At 44.3% G+C, this 18,616-nt stretch overlaps 2 protein-coding genes across 4 annotated transcripts in view; one reads left to right on the top strand and one right to left on the bottom strand.

The window, feature by feature from the left end:
• Positions 1-986: 986 nt before the first annotated feature.
• On the bottom strand, positions 987-13,146 carry LOC139534792 (high mobility group protein B2-like). The gene is made up of 6 exons (XM_071334247.1): positions 13,001-13,146; positions 12,168-12,331; positions 11,896-12,047; positions 9,555-9,613; positions 3,789-3,904; positions 987-1,741 (listed from the first exon to the last, which is right to left on the bottom strand). Exons 2-6 carry the CDS (start codon positions 12,315-12,317, stop codon positions 1,565-1,567), a joined length of 654 nt encoding a protein of 217 aa, XP_071190348.1. The 5' UTR covers positions 12,318-12,331; positions 13,001-13,146; the 3' UTR covers positions 987-1,564.
• A 121-nt stretch (positions 13,147-13,267) lies between these two features.
• ctc1 (CTS telomere maintenance complex component 1) overlaps positions 13,268-18,616 on the top strand; it is a 74,882-nt gene continuing 69,533 nt past the window's right edge. For all 3 annotated transcript variants that reach the window (XM_071334244.1, XM_071334243.1, XM_071334245.1), the window contains exons 1-5: positions 13,268-13,576; positions 13,704-13,873; positions 16,311-16,551; positions 16,637-16,869; positions 16,944-17,073. In XM_071334244.1, the coding sequence (XP_071190345.1) occupies positions 13,535-13,576; positions 13,704-13,873; positions 16,311-16,551; positions 16,637-16,869; positions 16,944-17,073 (816 nt within the window). In that variant the 5' untranslated portion in view covers positions 13,268-13,534. The remainder of the gene's footprint in view (positions 13,577-13,703; positions 13,874-16,310; positions 16,552-16,636; positions 16,870-16,943; positions 17,074-18,616) is intronic.

The following is an 18,616-nucleotide window of genomic DNA, read 5'->3' as shown; positions in this document are numbered from 1 at the left end:
CTACTACTCGGGTTTGCCTGTATTAAAGATGTTATAGGAAGCCTTACCCCTCTGTGGTATTGATATAATACATAACCCTCAGCTGTATGTTAGACCTATTTAATCCGAGTGTACAAAACCACCTAATATTCAGTTGCAGCCCCCCCTCTTGCCTTCAGAACAGCCTCAGTTTGTCGTTGCATGGACTCTACAAGGTGTTGAAAGCGTTCCACAGGGATGCTGGTCCATGTTGACTCCAAGGATACTGGCCCATGTTGACTCCAGGGATACTGGCCCATGTTGACTCCAGGGATACTGGCCCATGTTGACTCCAAGGATACTGGCCCATGTTGACTCCAAGGATACTGGCCCATGTTGACTCCAGGGATACTGGCCCATGTTGACTCCAGGGATACTGGCCCATGTTGACTCCAGGGATGCTGGCCCATGTTGACTCCAGGGATACTGGCCCATGTTGAATCCAGGGATACTGGCCCATGTTGACTCCAGGGATGCTGGCCCATGTTGACTCCAGGGATACTGGCCCATGTTGACTCCAGGGATACTGGCCCATGTTGACTCCAGGGATGCTGGCCCATGTTGACTCCAGGGATACTGGCCCATGTTGACTCCAGGGATGCTGGCCCATGTTGACTCCAAGGCTTCCCACAGTTGTCAAGTTAGCTGGATGTCCTTTGGGTGGTGGACCATTCTTGATTGACACGGGGAAACTGTTGAGTGTGGAAAAACCCAGCAGCATTGCAGTTCTTGACACTCAAACCGGTGGGCCTGGAATCTACGACAATACCCCCAGTCACCCTCAATGGTACACAATCCATGTCTCTTAATAAAACCCTTCTGTAACCCGCCTACTCTCCTTCTACACTGACTGAAGTGGATTTAACAGGTGACAAACACGGGATAGTTTTCACCCGGTCAGTCTCATTCAAATAAATACGTCAGATTGTGTCATGTACAGCAGCACAGAATACACAGAGAAAACATCGTTCATTTTCAGAATCATAAAAATGTTATTATAAAAAGTCAGATTCTACATATGGGTTTCAGGACACATTTTTCAATTAAAAAAATAAAACAGTGTGTTTTTAAAGCAGGCTGTTACAACACGTGATAATATTGAGGAGCCTGAACAAGCCCTGGCCCACACACAACCCCGGGAACAACATCCTCCTAGAGATCCAGCCCTCAACAGAGCTCTGCTATTGGACATGTTGGCCCACAGCAACTGTTACCAGGGTTACAGATGTTTAAGATGATTAGTAATCATTTACGGTAATATAAGTCCCCTACGGGTTGTGTCTGGTCCAGCCCAGCTCTAACTAACCTTTGACCCCTGACCTAGGGCCAGTCCTCCAGGGTCACTGACAGGCACACACACACACAACCTTTCAACCAATCAGATTCCTCCTCTGGAACCGGGTGTGTTTTAGCTAGCCGTGACCCCGGGTGGGTGGAGTTTACACTTTTAGGTCTCAAAATGTGAAAACTAAACCAACCCGGTGTGCAGGGGGCGAGGTAAAACAAACATACTGATCCAACAGGCTGGAACACAACACTAACAGCTCTACTCGTCATCATCATCATCCTCTTCGTCGTCATCGTCCTCCAGGTCATCGTCGTCGTCGTCATCGTCGTCTCCGCCACCGGCCGCGGCGTGGGGTATCACACCAGACGAGCCACCGGGACCGGGTCGCATCGGCGCCCGCTTTACGTTCGCACCGGAGCGGTATGCAGCCATATCCTACACACACACACAGAGAGAGAGACACAGAGAGAGAAAGAGATCACTTGGAATGAGATGTTGGATGAGTAGGGGTCCACATTCTGTCTAACAGGTCGTCTAACAGGTCCCAGCTGTGGTGAAGGAATGCCTGTTCTTGTGTAGGGCACAAACACCGTATAGGCTACGGCCTACCGTACAACCGCCGGCTACGGATGAAGACAGCCCTCAAAATACAATGAACGTCAGAACTATTTTTCTAAAAGGCAATTTAAAGGTGTGTGGTACTAACAGCTGACTGAAGGGACGACCGGGAGTCGGTGCAGCTCAGTTTCTGCCCTAACAGGGACTCTTAAAACATGAAACTTTGTAGTATACAAGTCTTCGCTTGCCTCGGCAACACCCCTACACACACAGAGAGAACAGGCTTGGAACCTGTAACCCTGGTAATATGACTGGTAAATAGAATGAATAGAACAGGCTTGGAACCTGTAACCCTGGTAATATGACTGGTAAATAGAATGAATAGAACAGGCTTGGAACCTGTAACCCTGGTAATATGACTGGTAAATAGAATGAATAGAACAGGCTTGGAACCTGTAACCCTGGTAATATGACTGGTAAATAGAATGAATAGAACAGGCTTGGAACCTGTAACCCTGGTAATATGACTGGTAAATAGAATGAATAGAACAGGCTTGGAACCTGTAACCCTGGTAATATGACTGGTAAATAGAATGAATAGAACAGGCTTGGAACCTGTAACCCTGGTAATATGACTGGTAAATAGAATGAATAGAACAGGCTTGGAACCTGTAACCCTGGTAATATGACTGGTAAATAGAATGAATAGAACAGGCTTGGAACCTGTAACCCTGGTAATATGACTGGTAAATAGAATGAATAGAACAGGCTTGGAACCTGTAACCCTGGTAATATGACTGGTAAATAGAATGAATAGAACAGGCTTGGAACCTGTAACCCTGGTAATATGACTGGTAAATAGAATGAATAGAACAGGCTTGGAACCTGTAACCCTGGTAATATGACTGGTAAATAGAATGAATAGAACAGGCTTGGAACCTGTAACCCTGGTAATATGACTGGTAAATAGAATGAATAGAACAGGCTTGGAACCTGTAACCCTGGTAATATGACTGGTAAATAGAATGAATAGAACAGGCTTGGAACCTGTAACCCTGGTAATATGACTGGTAAATAGAATGAATAGAACAGGCTTGGAACCTGTAACCCTGGTAATATGACTGGTAAATAGAATGAATAGAACAGGCTTGGAACCTGTAACCCTGGTAATATGACTGGTAAATAGAATGAATAGAACAGGCTTGGAACCTGTAACCCTGGTAATATGACTGGTAAATAGAATGAATAGAACAGGCTTGGAACCTATAACCCTGGTAATATGACTGGTAAATAGAATGAATAGAACAGGCTTGGAACCTGTAACCCTGGTAATATGACTGGTAAATAGAATGAATAGAACAGGCTTGGAACCTGTAACCCTGGTAATATGACTGGTAAATAGAATGAATAGAACAGGCTTGGAACCTATAACCCTGGTAATATGACTGGTAAATAGAATGAATAGAACAGGCTTGGAACCTCTAACCCTGGTAATATGACTGGTAAATAGAATGAATAGAACAGGCTTGGAACCTGTAACCCTGGTAATATGACTGGTAAATAGAATGAATAGAACAGGCTTGGAACCTATAACCCTGGTAATATGACTGGTAAATAGAATGAATAGAACAGGCTTGGAACCTATAACCCTGGTAATATGACTGGTAAACTCATGAGTACAATGGCTGCCTGGTATTGTGATGTAATCATTTCCAAGGTAATGTAGAATGTTTATTCAAATTATGTTAACTGATGTGACTCATGAAATGTCTTTTGTAATATTCGTTGAGTTGAATTAACAAATCAGAGCACAGACTGCTGGGTACACTTCCTGCTTTGCTCTTACAGATACAGCCCAGTCCACTGATTATGTCATTGAGTTGACGGTGTGTGTGTTAGTTACAGCAGTAGCAGCGTCCTGTACCTTGTCGTATTTCTCCCTCAGTCGGAGAGCCTTCTCTTCAAACGGCTGTTTCTGGGTTGGAGTCTGTTGACCCCACATGATTCCCAGCTTCTTAGCGCACTCTCCTATAGAACAGCCTGGAGACAACAATATATACATTATATATATACTACCTCCTATAGAACAGCCTGGAGACAACAATATATACATTATATATATACTACCTCCTATAGAACAGCCTGGAGACAACAATATATACATTATATATATACTACCTCCTATAGAACAGCCTGGAGACAATAATATATACATTATATATATACTACCTCCTATAGAACAGCCTGGAGACAATAATATATACATTATATATATACTACCTCCTATAGAACAGCCTGGAGACAATAATATATACATTATATATATACTACCTCCTATAGAACAGCCTGGAGACAACAATATATACATTACATATATACTACCTCCTATAGAACAGCCTGGAGACAACAATATATACAATATATACATTATATATATATATATACTACCTCCTATAGAACAGCCTGGAGACAACAATATATACATTATATATATACTACCTCCTATAGAACAGCCTGGAGACAACAATATATACATTATATATACACTACCTCCTATAGAACAGCCTGGAGACAACAATATATACATTATATATATACTACCTCCTATAGAACAGCCTGGAGACAACAATATATACATTATATATATATATATACTACCTCCTATAGAACAGCCTGGAGACAACAATATATACATTATATATATACTACCTCCTATAGAACAGCCTGGAGACAATAATATATACATTATATACACTGCTCAAAAAAATAAAGGGAACACTAAAATAACACATCCTAGATCTGAATGAATGAAATATTCTTATTAAATACTTTTTTTCTTTACATAGTTGAATGTGCTGACAACAAAATCACACAAAAATGATCAATGGAAATCAAATGTATCAACCCATGGAGGTCTGGATTTGGAGTCACACTCAAAATTAAAGTGGAAAACCACACTACGGGCTGATCCAACTTTGATGTAATGTCCTTAAAACAAGTCAAGATGAGGCTCAGTAGTGTGTGTGGCCTCCACGTGCCTGTATGACCTCCCTACAACGCCTGGGCATGCTCCTTGATGAGGTGGCGGATGGTCTCCTGAGGGATCTCCTCCCAGACCTGGACTAAAGCATCCGCCAACTCCTGGACAGTCTGTGGTGCAACGTGGCGTTGGTGGATGGAGCGAGACATGATGTCCCAGATGTGCTCAATTGGATTCAGGTCTGGGGAACGGGCGGGCCAGTACATAGCATCAATGCCTTCCTCTTGCAGGAACTGCTGACACACTCCAGCCACATGAGGTCTAGCATTGTCTTGCATTAGGAGGAACCCAGGGCCAACCGCACCAGCATATGGTCTCACAAGGGGTCTGAGGATCTCATCTCGGTACCTAATGGCAGTCAGGCTACCTCTGGCGAGCACTAGGAGGGCTGTGCGGCCCCCCAAAGAAATGCCACCCCACACCATGACTGACCCACTGCCAAACCGGTCATGCTGGAGGATGTTGCAGGCAGCAGAACGTTCTCCACGGCGTCTCCAGACTCTGTCACGTCTGTCACATGTGCTCAGTGTGAACCTGCTTTCATCTGTGAAGAGCACAGGGCGCCAGTGGCGAATTTGCCAATCTTGGTGTTCTCTGGCAAATGCCAAACGTCCTGCACGGCGTTGGGCTGTAAGCACAACCCCCACCTGTGGACGTCGGGCCCTCATACCACCCTCATGGAGTCTGTTTCTGACCGTTTGAGCAGACACATGCACATTTGTGGCCTGCCGGAGGTCATTTAGCAGGGCTCTGGCAGTGCTCCTCCTTGCACAAAGGCGGAGGTAGCGGTCCTGCTGCTGGGTTGTTGCCCTCCTGCGGCCTCCTCCACGTCTCCTGATGTACTGGCCTGTCTCCTGGTAGCGCCTCCATGCTCTGGACACTACGCTGACAGACACAGCAAACCTTCTTGCCACAGCTCGCATTGATGTGCCATCCTGGATGAGCTGCACTACCTGAGCCACTTGTGTGGGTTGTAGACTCCGTCTCATGCTACCACTAGAGTGAAAGCACCGCCAGCATTCAAAAGTGACCAAAACATCAGCCAGGAAGCATAGGAACTGAGAAGTGGTCTGTGGTCACCACCTGCAGAACCACTCCTTTATTGGGGGTGTCTTGCTAATTGCCTATAATTTCCACCTGTTGTCTATTCCATTTGCACAACAGCATGTGAAATGTATTGTCAATCAGTGTTGCTTCCTAAGTGGACAGTTTGATTTCACAGAAGTGTGATTGACTTGGAGTTACATTGTGTTGTTTAAGTGTTCCCTTTATTTTTTTGAGCAGTGTATATACTACCTCCTATAGAACAGCCTGGAGACAATAATATATACATTATATATATACTACCTCCTATAGAACAGCCTGGAGACAACAATATATACATTATATATATACACTACTACCACCACCACCTCCAGGCTGTTCTATATAATACTAGAGGTCGACCAATTAATCGGAATGGCCGATTTCAAGTTTTCATAACAATCGGTAATCGGCCTTGTTGGACGCCGATTGTGGCCGATTACATTGCACTCCACGAGGAGACTGCGTGGCAGGCTGACCACCTGTTACGCGAGGGCAGCAAGGAGCCAAGGAGAGTTGCTAGCTAGCATTAAACGTATCTTACAAAAATCAGTCTTAACATAATCACTAGTTAACTGCACATGGGTGATGATATTACTAGTTTAACTAGCTTGTCCTGCGTTGCATATAATCAATGCGGTGTCTGAAACGGTCACTTCTCTTGCGTTCTGTGCAAGCAGACTCAGGGTATATGCAGCAGTTTGGGCCGCCTGGCTCGTTGTGAACTGTGTGAAGACCATTTCTTCCTAACAAAGACCGTAACTAACTTGCCAGAATTGTACATAATTATGACATAACATTGAAGGTTGTGCAATGTAACAGCAATATTTAGACTTATGGATGCCACCCGTTAGATAAAATACGAACGGTTCCGTATTTCACTGAAATAATAAATATGTTATTGTAGTTTTTGTTTTCTAAATGATAGTTTCCAGATTTGACCATATTAATGACTTAACGCTCGTATTTATGTGTTTATTATATTATAATTAAGTCTATGATTTGATATTTGATAGAGCAGTCTGACTGAGCGGTGGTAGGCAGCAGCAGGTTCGTAAGCATTCATTCAAACAGCACTTTAGTGTGTCTGCCAGCAGCTCTTCACAATGCTTCAAGCACAGCGCTGTTTATGACCTCAAGCCTATCAACTCCCGAGATTAGGTGGCAATACTATAGTATCTATAAGAACATCCAATAGTCAAAGGTATATGAAATACAAATGGTAGAGAGAAATAGTCCTATATTTCCTATAATAACCACAACCTAAAACTTCTTACCTGAGAATATTGAAGACTCATGTTAAATGGAACCACCAGCTTTCATATGTTCTCATGTTCTGAGCAAGGAACTTAAACGTTAGCTTTCTTACATGGCACATATTGCACTTTTACTTTCTTCTCCAACACTTTGTTTTTGCATTATTTAAACCAAATTGAACATTTAAATATTATATTTTTATAGACTAAATTGATTTTATTTATGTATTATATTAAGTTAAAATAAAAAAGCGTTCATTGTTCATTCAGTATTGTTGTAATTGGCATTATAAAGAAAATATATATATTCAAAAAAATATATATATATATTTTTAACTCGGCCGAATAATCGGTATCGGCTTTTTTTGGTCATCCAATAATCGGTATCGATGTTAAAAAATCATAAAATCGGCCGACCTCTAAATAATACATACATTATATATACACACACTACTTATAGAACAACCTAGAGACAATAATAATCTCAGCATAAAAAATAAACGTCCTCACTGTCAACTGCGTTTATTTTCAACAAATTTAACATGTGTAAATTTGTATACACAAGATTCATCAACTGAGACATAAACTGAACACGTTGCACAGACATGTGACTAACAGAAATGGAATAATGTGTCCCTGAACAGCCTAGAGACATTTAAACATATTTTTCTTCTTCTGTTATCTAAGTCACAATAGACAAACAGTCTGCTAAAACTAATAGCAAACAATTATACGTTTTCATGTCTTTATTGAACACACCATGTAAACATTCACAGTGCAGGGTGGGAAAAGTATGTGAACCCTTGGATTTAATAACTGGTTGACCCTTCTTTGGCAACAATAACCTCAACCAAACGTGTTCTGTAGTTGTGGATCAGACCTGCACAACGGTCAGGAGGAGTTTTGGACCATTCCTCTTTACAAAACTGTTTCAGTTCAGCAATATTCTGGGGGTGTCTGGTGTGAACTGCTCTCTTGAGGTCCTGCCACAGCATCTCCATCAGGTTGAGGTCAGGACTCTGACTGGGACACTCCAGAAGGAGTATTTGTTGAAGCCATTCTGTTGTTGATCTACTTCTGTGTTTTGGGTCGTTGTCCTGTTGCATCACCCATCTTCTGTTGAGCTTCAATTGGCGGACAGATAGACTAACATTCTCCTGCAAAATGTCTTGATAAACTTGGGAATTCATTTTTCCGTTGATGATAGCAAGTTGTCCAGGCCCTGAGGCAGCAAAGCAGCCCCAAACCATGATGCTCCCTCCACCATACTTTACAGTTGGGATGAGGTTTTGATGTTGGTGTGCTGTGCCTTTTTTCTCCACACAGTGTTGTGTGTTCCTTCCAAACAACTCAACTGTAGTGTCATCTGTCCACAGAATATTTTACCAGTAACACTGTTTAACATCCAGGTGCACTGTTGCAAACTTCAGACACGCAGCAATGTTTTTTGTTGACAGCAGTGGCTCTTTCCGTGGTGTCCTCCCATGAACACCATTCTTGTTTAGTGCTTTACTAATCGTAAACTCGTCAACAGAGATGTTAGCATGTTCCAGAGATTTCTGTAAGTCTTTAGCTGACACTCTAGGATTCTTCTTAACCTCATTGAGCATTCTGCGCTGTGCTCTTGCAGTCATCTTTGCAGGACAGCCACTCCTGGGGAGTGGTGGACTGACGAACATCAAGGCTTTTAGAGATACTTTTGTAACCCTTTCCAGCTTTATCCAAGTCAACAATTCTTAATCTTAGGTCTTCTGAGATCTCTTTTGTTCGAGGCATGGTTCACATCAGGCAATGCTTCTTGTGAATAGAAAACTCACATTTTGTGAGTGTGTTTTATAGGGCAAAGCAGCTCTAACCAACATCTCCAATCTCGTCTCATTGATTGGACTCCAGGTTAGCTGACTCCAATTAGGCTAATGACTTATCCAAAACCTAAGGGTTCACATACTTTCCCCAACCTACACTGTGAATGTTTAAATGATGTAGTCAATATAGACAAGAAAAACACAACAAGAACACACATTTTTGTAAGCAGACTGTGTTTGTCTGTTGTTGTGACCTAGATGAAGATCAGATCAAATTTGATGACCAATTTATGCAGAAATCCAGGTTTTTCCAAAGGGTTCAGATACTATTTTCTTGCCATTGTATTTACACTACTGAACTCTCCTATAGAACAGCCTGGAGATAAATAAATATATACACACTACTACTAAAAATACACTCTCCTTCCATCATCAATCTACACACAACGACACCACAATACGACAAAGCAAAATTTGTTTTAATAGTAATAGTATCATCACTGTACCTGGGAACTCCTGTTTGACCGTAGGACGGAACTCTGCAGAGAACACAAAGAAGGCAGACCTGATGGGGGGAGGAGGAGGGTTAGAGAGAAGCAGGTCACGTGTGATGAGGGTTAGAGAGAAGCAGGTCACGTGTGATGAGGGTTAGAGAGAAGCAGGTCACGCGTGATGAGGGTTAGAGAGAAGCAGGTCACGCGTGATGAGGGTTAGAGAGAAGCAGGTCACGTGTGATGAGGGTTAGAGAGAAGCAGGTCACGTGTGAGGAGGGTTAGAGAGAGAAGCAGGTCACGTGTGAGGAGGGTTAGAGAGAGAAGCAGGTCACGTGTGATGAGGGTTAGAGAGAGAAGCAGGTCACGTGTGATGAGGGTTAGAGAGAAGCAGGTCACGTGTGAGGAGGGTTAGAGAGAAGCAGGTCACGTGTGAGGAGGGTTAGAGAGAAGCAGGTCACGTGTGAGGAGGGTTAGAGAGAGAAGCAGGTCACGTGTGAGGAGGGTTAGAGAGAAGCAGGTCACGTGTGAGGAGGGTTAGAGAGAAGCAGGTCACGTGTGAGGAGGGTTAGAGAGAAGCAGGTCACGTGTGAGGAGGGTTAGAGAGAGAAGCAGGTCACGTGTGATGGGGGTTAGAGAGAAGCAGGTCACGTGTGATGAGGGTTAGAGAGAAGCAGGTCACGTGTGATGAGGGTTAGAGAGAATCAGGTCACGTGTGATGAGGGTTAGAGAGAAGCAGGTCACGTGTGATGAGGGTTAGAGAGAAGCAGGTCACGTGTGATGAGGGTTAGAGAGAAGCAGGTCACGTGTGATGAGGGTCAGAGAGAAGCAGGTCACGTGTGATGAGGGTCAGAGAGAAGCAGGTCACGTGTGATGAGGGTTAGAGAGAAGCAGGTCACGTGTGATGAGGGTTAGAGAGAAGCAGGTCACGTGTGATGAGGGTTAGAGAGAAGCAGGTCACGAGTGATGAGGGTTAGAGAGAAGCAGGTCATGTGTGTGTGTGTGTAAATAGTCCCGTGTGTATGTGACACATGTTTAGAATACACACAAAAGTATGTGGACACCACTTCAAATGAGTGTATTCCGCTATTTCAGCCACACCCGTTGCTGACAGGTGTATAAAAATCAATCACACCGCCATGCAATCTCCATAGACAAAACACTGGCAGTATATGTCGCCTTTTTATTTTACCTTTATTTAACTTGGCAAGTCAGTTAAGAACCAATTCTTATTTTCAATGACGGTCTAGGAACAGTGGGTTAACTGCCTTGTTCAGGGGAAGAACGACAGATTTTTACCTTGTCAGTTCGGGGATTCAGTCGTGCAACCTCTCGGTTACTAGTCCAACGCTCTGACCACTAGGCTACCAGCCACCCAACAAGTCAGTTTGTCTAATTTCTGCCCTGGTCAACTGTAATTGCTGTTATTGTGAAGTGGAAACATCTAGGAGCAACAACAGCTCCGCTGCAAAGTGGTTGGCCACACAAGCTTATAGAACGAGACCGCAGAGCGTAAAAATCGTCTGTCCTCGGTTGCAACACTCACTACAGAGTTCCAAACTGCCTCTAGACGCAATGTCAGCACAATAACTGTTTGTCGGGAGCTTCATGAAATTGATTTTCAAGACTAACATCACCATGCGCAATGCCAAGCGTCGGCTGGAGTGGTGTAAAGCTCGCCGCCATTGGACTGGAGCAGTGGAAACCTGTTCTCTGGAGTGATGAATCACGCTTCACCCTCTGGCAGTCCAACAGACTAATCTGGGTTAGAAGGCGCTACCTGACCCAATGTATAGTGCCAACTGTAAAGTTTGGTGGAGGAGGAATAATGGTCTGGGGCTGTTTTTCATGGCGCTTTAGTTCCAGCGATGGGAAATCTACAGCATAAAATGACATTCTAGATGATTCTGTGCTTCTAACTTTGTGGCAACAGTTTGGAGAAGGCCCTTTCCTGTTTCAACATGACAATGCCCCCGCGCACAAAGCGAGGTTCATACATAAATGGTTTGTAGAGATCGGTGTGGAAGAACTTGACCGGCCTGCACAGAGCCCTGTCCTCAACCCCATCAAACACCTTTTGGGATGAATTGGAACACCGACTGCAAGACAGGCCTAATCGCCCAACATCAGTGCCCAACCTCACTAATGCTCTTATGGCTGAATTGAAGCAAGTCCCCGCAGCAATGTTCCAACATCTAGTGGAAAGCCTTCCCAGAAGAGTGTAAGGCCGACCAACTCCATATTAATGCCCACGATTTTGGAATGAGATGTTCAATGAGCAGGTGTCCACATACTTCTGGTCATGTAGTGTATGTACACCCCATTCTGTGTGTACAGTATAACGTGAGTGACTCACGGGGGTCGTTTTGGAGCGTTGGGGTCCTTCTTCTTCCTACCACTCTTGGCCATCCCCTTTGGGGGGACGTACCCCCTCATGTCCCTCTCATAACGCACCTTGTCGTTCTTCGCCATGTCCTCAAAACGACGCTTGTCATTCGCAGTCAGACCCTACACACAGTTATAAAACACACCACATTATAACATCTTTATCACACACACACACTTGTTTGTAGCACCTTGTGTGTGTATATAGTGGTATAACACCCTGTGATGTGTGTTCATATTTACCCTCCATCGCTCAGAACACTGCTTGGAGAACTCCGCGAAGTTGACCGACTGTTCGGGGTGTTTCCGCTTGTGTTCTTCGCGGCAGGTCTGGACGAAAAAGGCGTAGGCTGACGTTTTGCCCTTTGGCTTGTTAACGTCCCCTTTCACCATGGCGACACGACTGACTGAAACACGGGAGAAAATATATATATTTACGACATAATTATTATTTTTTTTTTGCAAATTCATCACGCATCTAGCTAAAGTGGCTAACTAGCGAGGCCCCACGTCAGATAAAACGTTAAAAAAAAAGTACAAATGGATAGTTAGCTAACTATTGTAACGGCAACCAAAGTTGGGCTTGTATATGTGATGGATTGCAGACCAGGCAGTGTGCAGTAGACTGTATAGTTTGCAGTACGGTTAGCCTAGTTAGCTAGCTACTGCGGTTAGCCACCTAGCATGCTAGCTCGTTGAGAACAATGGGGCCACCATTTGCTTCCCGCCTAACGCGCTGCTAGCTCATCCCACCACCCAGCGCTAGCATTTATGCTGAAGATGCTAACGTTGCTAGCCATCAGAATACATAGCTAGCTAACATAAAGCTAGTGTGAAACATTTTACAGTATAGTTATGAGTAATCCTAAAGCAAGGTTATTTTACATTAAAAAAAAAAAGATTTAACCATTTCACCAGTTTAGCAAGCTGGTTAACATTTACAGTGACTCGCTCTGAAGTTAGCTACAGTAACGTTACCTTTTTTTTAAACATGCAAGGGAAACTAACATTTCTACAAATGTCAAGGTACATTTAAAAGATGTTACTACTAACGTCCAATGTCTTTCATAACTTACATTTACCGGTCAGATGAAGTTTGCAGAATGAGTCTCAGGTTGTTTATGTTGTGGTCGCTGCTGTGTGTTTCTCCGGAGAGGATAGTTGACTGAGCATCAAACTGGATGGAGCTACGGCCCGCCCCTGGGCCGCGCCCCCATTGGCTGGTTACGTTCAGTCCAAAACAGGGGGGCGGAGACACAGCGCTGAGATGGGCGGAGACTCGTTTCTGATTGGCCAGCGTGCGTTCTTCGCTTCAGCCAGGATTTGGTCCGGAAGAACTCCCGGTAACCGAGCGCTGTTTGCTGGGCGGCAGATTTCGTGCGTTGTGAACGTAATGGGCACGCCGTAGTTCTACTATTATTGTTATTCAGATGATTTGAAGTTTTTTTTTTGTGCGAGTCTGTGATAGTTTATTACTAGCTGGTTGACAACGGTAGCATTAATGTCTGTCCGATCAGACCTTCAAAGAGGTTAATAGTTACGTGACTTGTCTTGTAGCTAAGGTGAAGATATGAGGCGATCCAGAACAGCATCAACGACACGAACCTAGAATGGAATCATTCATGGATAACTTCAGAGAGAGGAGTGAAGTGGTAAGTTACGTTGTCTGCTTTCGTTTTTTTGTTTGTTAGTTAAAATAGTTAGCTAGCTACATTCAAAACAAAATACTGTATTTTTACTCATTCACCACACCTTTCGTTCATATCTCCTATCTTGTAGGAACGGGAGTGGCTGCAAGAGCTATTCGTGTTCGTGAGGGACAATCTGTACCCGGTTCTCGGTCCATCCACCGGTAGTGTTTCCCCGGAACAGCTCTCTTTAGCCATGATACGGAGAGTGGAACGGGCGGTGGGGTCCTCGTGTGCCCGGTCTCTGCCGCTCAGTTACAGGTGACCAGTTGATGTTGTTTACCGGCTCTGGCGAAGGACTGCAGAATTAGGAGGTTTAGAAACCGTTCAACACTACTCCTAACTTTTAGAAACCATCAACACTACTCCTAACCTTAACCTCCTGTCATTAGGAGGTTTAGAAACCATCAACACTACTCCTAACCTTAACCTCCTGTCATTGGGAGGTTTAGAAACCATCAACACTACTCCTAACCTTTAGAAACCATCAACACTACTCCTAACCTTAACCTCCTGTCATTGGGAGGTTTAGAAACCATCAACACTACTCCTAACCTTTAGAAACAATCAACACTACTCCTAACCTTAACCTCCTGTCATTAGGAGGTTTAGAAACCATCAACACTACTCCTAACCTTTAGAAACCATCAACACTACTCCTAACCTTAACCTCCTGTCATTGGGAGGTTTAGAAACCATCAACACTACTCCTAACCTTTAGAAACCATCAACACTACTCCTAACCTTAACCTCCTGTCATTAGGAGGTTTAGAAACCATCAACACTACTCCTAACCTTTAGAAACCATCAACACTACTCCTAACCTTAACCTCCTGTCATTAGGAGGTTTAGAAACCATCAACACTACTCCTAACCTTTAGAAACCATCAACACTACTCCTAACCTTAACCTCCTGTCATTGGGAGGTTTAGAAACCATCAACACTACTCCTAACCTTAACCTCCTGTCATTGGGAGGTTTAGAAACCATCAACACTACTCCTAACCTTAACCTCCTGTCATTAGGAGGTTTAGAAACCATCAACACTACTCCTAACCTTAACCTCCTGTCATTGGGAGGTTTAGAAACCATCAACACTACTCCTAACCTTAACCTCCTGTCATTAGGAGGTTTAGAAACCATCAACACTACTCCTAACCTTAACCTCCTGTCATTGGGAGGTTTAGGAACCATCAACACTACTCCTAACCTTAACCTCCTGTCATTAGGAGGTTTAGGAACCATCAACACTACTCCTAACCTTAACCTCCTGTCATTAGGAGGTTTAGGAACCATCAACACTACTCCTAACCTTAACCTCCTGTCATTAGGAGGTTTAGGAACCATCAACACTACTCCTAACCTTAACCTCCTGTCATTGGGAGGTTTAGAAACCATCAACACTACTCCTAACCTTAACCTCCTGTCATTAGGAGGTTTAGGAACCATCAACACTACTCCTAACCTTTAGAAACCATCAACACTACTCCTAACCTTAACCTCCTGTCATTAGGAGGTTTAGGAACCATCAACACTACTCCTAACCTTTAGAAACCATCAACACTACTCCTAACCTTTAGGAACCATCAACACTACTCCTAACCTTTAGGAACCATCAACACTACTCCTAACCTTTAGAAACCATCAACACTACTCCTAACCTTTAGGAACCATCAACACTACTCCTAACCTTTAGGAACCATCAACACTACTCCTAACCTTTAGAAACCATTAACACTACTCCTAACCTTTAGAAACCATCAACACTACTCCTAACCTTTAGAAACCATTAACACTACTACTAACCTTTAGAAACCATCAACACTACTCCTAACCTTTAGAAACCATCAACACTACTACTAACCTTTAGAAACCATCAACACTACTACTAACCTTTAGAAACCATCAACACTACTCCTAACCTTTAGAAACCATCAACACTACTCCTAACCTTTAGGAACCATCAACACTACTCCTAACCTTTAGAAACCATCAACACTACTACTAACCTTTAGAAACCATCAACACTACTCCTAACCTTTAGGAACCATCAACACTACTACTAACCTTTAGAAACCATCAACACTACTACTAACCTTTAGAAACCATCAACACTACTACTAACCTTTAGAAACCATCAACACTACTCCTAACCTTTAGGAACCATCAACACTACTCCTAACCTTTAGAAACCATCAACACTACTACTAACCTTTAGAAACCATCAACACTACTCCTAACCTTTAGGAACCATCAACACTACTCCTAACCTTTAGAAACCATCAACACTACTACTAACCTTTAGAAACCATCAACACTACTCCTAACCTTTAGGAACCATCAACACTACTACTAACCTTTAGAAACCATCAACACTACTCCTAACCTTTAGAAACCATCAACACTACTACTAACCTTTAGAAACCATCAACACTACTACTAACCTTTAGAAACCATCAACACTACTACTAACCTTTAGAAACCATCAACACTACTACTAACCTTTAGAAACCATCAACACTACTCCTAACCTTTAGGAACCATCAACACTACTCCTAACCTTTAGAAACCATCAACACTACTACTAACCTTTAGAAACCATCAACACTACTCCTAACCTTTAGAAACCATCAACACTACTACTAACCTTTAGAAACCATCAACACTACTCCTAACCTTAACCTCCTCTTGTTGTTAGGCTCATCTCCGTATCCGAGCTGGTTACCTGGCAACGCACACCCTGCTGTAGCAACCTGACCTGGAGCACCGCTCAGCACAGAGAATGGGTCCGGGAGGCGGAGCAGGCTCTGCCCAATCATGAGGCTTTGCCGCGTGCCAACCTGTTGCTGATAGGCTGTCTCAGTGATGGGTGTGACCCAGAGAGGTCATGTGACGGAGCGTGGCGTGTGAGGGACGCCACCGGGACCGTGCACTGTGAGGTGAGAGTGTCTGTCTGTCTGTCTGTGTAAGAGAAGACAAGACATCCTTGAATTCACTCCTGTCGTTCTTTCTCTGATTGGTTAGCTACTGAGCCCCTCCCCTCTCTGGCTGGGCCTGCCCGTTCTCTTCCCCTGCTGGAACTACATCCCCCAGCCTGCACCGGGGAAGGACCAGGAAGTGGAGGAGAGGGGCTACCTGGAGCTGGTTGGCTGTCCCCTACCCCTGACCTCTGACCCTGAGATGACCTTTAACCCTGCAGGGGTCAACCTGAAGAGATCTGTGGGGGTCAGAGAAGCTGCAGGACTGATACAGCACAGGTCAGGATTTGTGTGTGGCGACACTGGCATACATGTATGGAGAATTGTGTTTGTGTAACTGTGTGTGTGTGCAGGGTGCGAGGCCTTCGTGTGAAGGTGTATGGGGAGGTTTCTGGAGTATACCCTCGACTGAACATCGCAGGGAAGTCCTTCTTCTGTCTCCGTCTGAGAGAGGGACGACACACACTACCATTGCTGGTCACGGTGAGGAGACAAACACTACCATTACTGGTCACAGTGAGGAGAGAGACACACTACCATTACTGGTCACAGTGAGGAGAGAGAGACACACTACCATTACTGGTCACAGTGAGGAGAGAGAGACTACCATTACTGGTCACAGTGAGGAGAGAGAGACACACTACCATTACTGGTCACAGTGAGAAGAGAGAGACACTACCATTACTGGTCACAGTGAGGAGAGAGACACACTACCATTACTGGTCACAGTGAGGAGAGAGAGACACTACCATTACTGGTCACGGTGAGGAGAGAGAGACACACTACCATTACTGGTCACAGTGAGGAGAGAGACACACTACCATTACTGGTCACGGTGAGGAGAGACACACTACCATTACTGGTCACAGTGAGGAGAGAGAGACACACTACCATTACTGGTCACAGTGAGGAGAGAGAGACACACTACCATTACTGGTCACAGTGAGGAGAGAGAGACACACTACCATTACTGGTCACAGTGAGGAGAGAGAGACACTACCATTACTGGTCACAGTGAGGAGAGAGAGACACTACCATTACTGGTCACAGTGAGGAGAGAGAGACACTACCATTACTGGTCACAGTGAGGAGAGAGAGACACACTACCATTACTGGTCACAGTGAGGAGAGAGAGACACACTACCATTACTGGTCACAGTGAGGAGAGAGAGACACTACCATTACTGGTCACGGTGAGGAGAGAGAGACACACTACCATTACTGGTCACAGTGAGGAGAGAGAGACACACTACCATTACTGGTCACAGTGAGGAGAGAGAGACACACTACCATTACTGGTCACAGTGAGGAGAGAGAGACACACTACCATTACTGGTCACAGTGAGGAGAGAGAGACACACTACCATTACTGGTCACAGTGAGGAGAGAGAGACACACTACCATTACTGGTCACAGTGAGGAGAGAGAGACACACTACCATTACTGGTCACAGTGAGGAGAGAGACACACTACCATTACTGGTCACAGTGAGGAGAGAGAGACACACTACCATTACTGGTCACAGTGAGGAGAGAGAGACACACTACCATTACTGGTCACAGTGAGGAGAGAGAGACACACTACCATTACTGGTCACAGTGAGGAGAGAGAGACACACTACCATTACTGGTCACAGTGAGGAGAGAGAGACACTACCATTACTGGTCACGGTGAGGAGAGAGAGACACACTACCATTACTGGTCACAGTGAGGAGAGAGACACACTACCATTACTGGTCACAGTGAGGAGAGAGAGACACACTACCATTACTGGTCACAGTGAGGAGAGAGAGACACACTACCATTACTGGTCACGGTAAGGAGAGAGAGACACACTACCATTACTGGTCACAGTGAGGAGAGAGACACACTACCATTACTGGTCACAGTGAGGAGAGAGACACACTACCATTACTGGTCACAGTGAGGAGAGAGAGACACTACCATTACTGGTCACAGTTAGGAGAGAGAGACACACTACCATTACTGGTCACAGTGAGGAGAGACACACTACCATTACTGGTCA

The sequence above is a fragment of the Salvelinus alpinus genome, chromosome 11 (assembly GCF_045679555.1).
Source record: "Salvelinus alpinus chromosome 11, SLU_Salpinus.1, whole genome shotgun sequence".
Taxonomy (NCBI): Eukaryota; Metazoa; Chordata; class Actinopteri; order Salmoniformes; family Salmonidae; genus Salvelinus; species Salvelinus alpinus.
Note: the sequence above shows the minus strand (reverse complement) of the source record. Positions and strands in the feature narration are given on the sequence as shown.

Bases quoted from the DNA above. Each gene is read 5' to 3' on its own strand.
- LOC139534792 (XM_071334247.1), bottom strand. From the start codon at position 12,317: ATGGTGAAAGGGGACGTTAACAAGCCAAAGGGCAAAACGTCAGCCTAC. The intron at 9,614-11,895 runs GTGAGTCACTCA...TCCCCCCATCAG, and splicing joins AACGCTCCAAAACGACCCCC to GTCTGCCTTCTTTGTGTTCT. The intron at 3,905-9,554 runs GTACAGTGATGA...TGTTGTCTCCAG, and splicing joins GGTCAAACAGGAGTTCCCAG to GCTGTTCTATAGGAGAGTGC.